General features: G+C 44.5%; 1 protein-coding gene across 1 annotated transcript in view; it reads right to left on the bottom strand.

The window, feature by feature from the left end:
* The window catches only part of ttc7a (tetratricopeptide repeat domain 7A), a 42,860-nt gene that overhangs the window by 17,411 nt on the left and 22,949 nt on the right, over positions 1–2,500 (bottom strand). Inside the window, exons 17-18 of the mRNA XM_076285772.1 lie at positions 2,281–2,387; positions 2,067–2,201 (exon numbers count right to left, since the gene is read on the bottom strand). Coding sequence (XP_076141887.1) covers positions 2,067–2,201; positions 2,281–2,387 — 242 coding nt within the window. The remainder of the gene's footprint in view (positions 1–2,066; positions 2,202–2,280; positions 2,388–2,500) is intronic.

Below are 2,500 nucleotides of genomic sequence, written 5' to 3' on the forward strand. Positions count from 1 at the left end.
ATGTGGGGGTGTGCGAGCTATGCGCTGAAAAATACAAACATGAGTCTGTGTTTGAGTGTATGAACATGATATCACAATGATGCACGTGCGTGCATGTTTACATCTCTCTCTGAACATGTCTGTGACTGTGTGTGTGTGTGTGTGTGTTTGTGTGTGTGTGTGTGTTTACATTTCTGTCTGAACATGTCTGTGACTGAGGGCCAGATGTACGTACATTTGCGAATGTAACGTTATCAGCGCCATGGACAAACCGCAGACTGCGAACGCTGACAGACCCAAGTTTCCGTCGTATTTATCAATCGTTCAATCTTTGGTGTAAACTGCGCCTTTCTCTGCCTCTCTCCGCCCATAAACGCAATTTACGAACGTCCACAACTGAATGGCAGAGCCTACAAGCGCAGTTGAATGAAGTTAACTGATGACAACATGAAAAAGAATCAAACGTTTAGCGATCATGAAATAATACCATAGATGATAAGATGTCAACGAGCAGGGAGATAATGAAGATCAGTAGTTCTACTCAAGCTACTTGTGAACGTAGGCTATGGAAAATTGGTCAAATCTAGCAAGTAGGAAAGTTTAAGTGAATGACGTGAAAGTGAAAGTAAGACATTCGAAAGGCCAACGAAAGTTAATGTTGCTTTTGATAGTATCCTACAAAGACTTGCAAAACTGGTGCTCTAAATAGCGATTCTGTTGTCTTTGAAAGGTTCTCTTATTGAAGCATTGAACTTCAATTTGGATTCACCTGCTTTTACAAGGCGCAAGTATTTAGGCGCAGAATAGACGTGCGCTTTCAGGAGCAGTCTTTGTACATACCACGGAATACATAATTAAGCGCTCTTTACTCTTCCCCTCCCATCTTTTTACGCTAAACTCCCACTTTCCCCTGGATCCTCCCATGAATGCATATGCATGACATGACAATCGCAATCTGCCACTTTCAGTTCCCGCGACAGGCAGTTTGCGCTTTTACATCATTGCGGCCTGTTTGTACATACCTCGCAATGATTTTACACGCACGTTGCGAAACAAATACGCCTGAAGTGGGTGCAAAAGCGTTAGTACATCTGGCCCTGAGTGTGTGTGTGTGTGTGTGTGTGTGTGTATGTGTGTGTGTGTGTGTGTGTGTGTGTGCGTGTGTGTGTGTGTGCGTGTGTGTGTGTTTACATCTCTGTCTGAACATATCTGTGACTGAGTGTGTGTGTGTGTGTGTGTGCGGGTTTACATCTCTGTCTGAACATGTCTGTGACTGAGTGTGTGTGTGTGTGTGTGTGTGTGTGTGTAAGCACTGTCGATGTACTCACACAAATGTGTACCTCTGTGTTCATGTGTGTGTGTGTGTTTGTGTGTGTGTGTGTGTGTGTGTATGCGTGCTTGTGTGTTGGTGTGTCTGTCTGAACATGTCTGTGATGGAATGTGTGGGTGTACATTGGAGATGTACTCACGTGTGTGTGCATGTGTCCGGGCATACAAGAATGTTTGATGGCACTGATTTGACTGTGTGCCTTAAGTTGTGTAACTAATGTAAGCTTTTGTGTGTGTGTATGTATGTGTGTGTGTGTGTGTGTGTGTAACTGTTTTCGTTCATGTGGAAAATCAGGAAGTGTACGATTAGCAAGCGGAAATGTCTCAACCTCACAGGAATGCTGGATAGAGCCACCGGAGGGGAAGGCCGCACACACACACACACACACACACACACAGACACACACACACCGACACACAGACACACCGACACACACACATACATACAGACACAGTGTTCTATGTGAAAAAAAAATCATTCAATTCTTAACAAATCTAATTTGACTGTAGGCCACAGTTTGTCAAATAATGTGTTTAATAACACCTTATTACGTAAGTAATGAAATCAAAGTGCAGCTGTACGTTTACGTTTACAATATATGTAATACAAATATGAATTACTAAAAACTACCGTACAAATAAGAAATGAGATGCTGGTGCTTTTTTCATGTTTCCATTCCCTTTCCTTCTATTTCCATTAACACCAGTTATATGTCTGCCATATGTAAGCACTAGTGGCTGAATCATCTGTCAGTCACCTGCTTGCAGCCATATGCGTTCCAGGGTGGTCCAGATGTAGGCGGGGCCTTGTCTGTGGGCGGAGCTTACTGCTGACACCTCAGACATGGCGGCCTCCAGACGGGAGACAGCCAATGAGGGAGCACTCTGAGATCCTGCAGGAGAGGAGAGATGAGGACACACTTTAAGATGACACACACACACACACACACACACACACACACACACACTCACCAGTCTCCGTCTCCTGGAAATCTGGTAGAGTCAGGTGGAGGCCACTGGGTTTCCGGCTCAGTTGGCCAGGTTCTGGTGGGGGGATACTGCTAGTGTCATCTGCCTCACTGCAACACACACACACACACACACACACACACACACACACACACACACACACACACACACACACATTTAAGAAAAGAAAGCATACATTTACTTCTATACATGTGCACACACA

This window comes from Alosa pseudoharengus, unplaced genomic scaffold (genome assembly GCF_046254945.1).
Source record: "Alosa pseudoharengus isolate Yale_2024_CS ecotype anadromous, Long Island Sound unplaced genomic scaffold, YU_APseudo_1.1 YU_APseudo_1.1_scf_15, whole genome shotgun sequence".
NCBI classification, from domain to species: Eukaryota; Metazoa; Chordata; class Actinopteri; order Clupeiformes; family Clupeidae; genus Alosa; species Alosa pseudoharengus.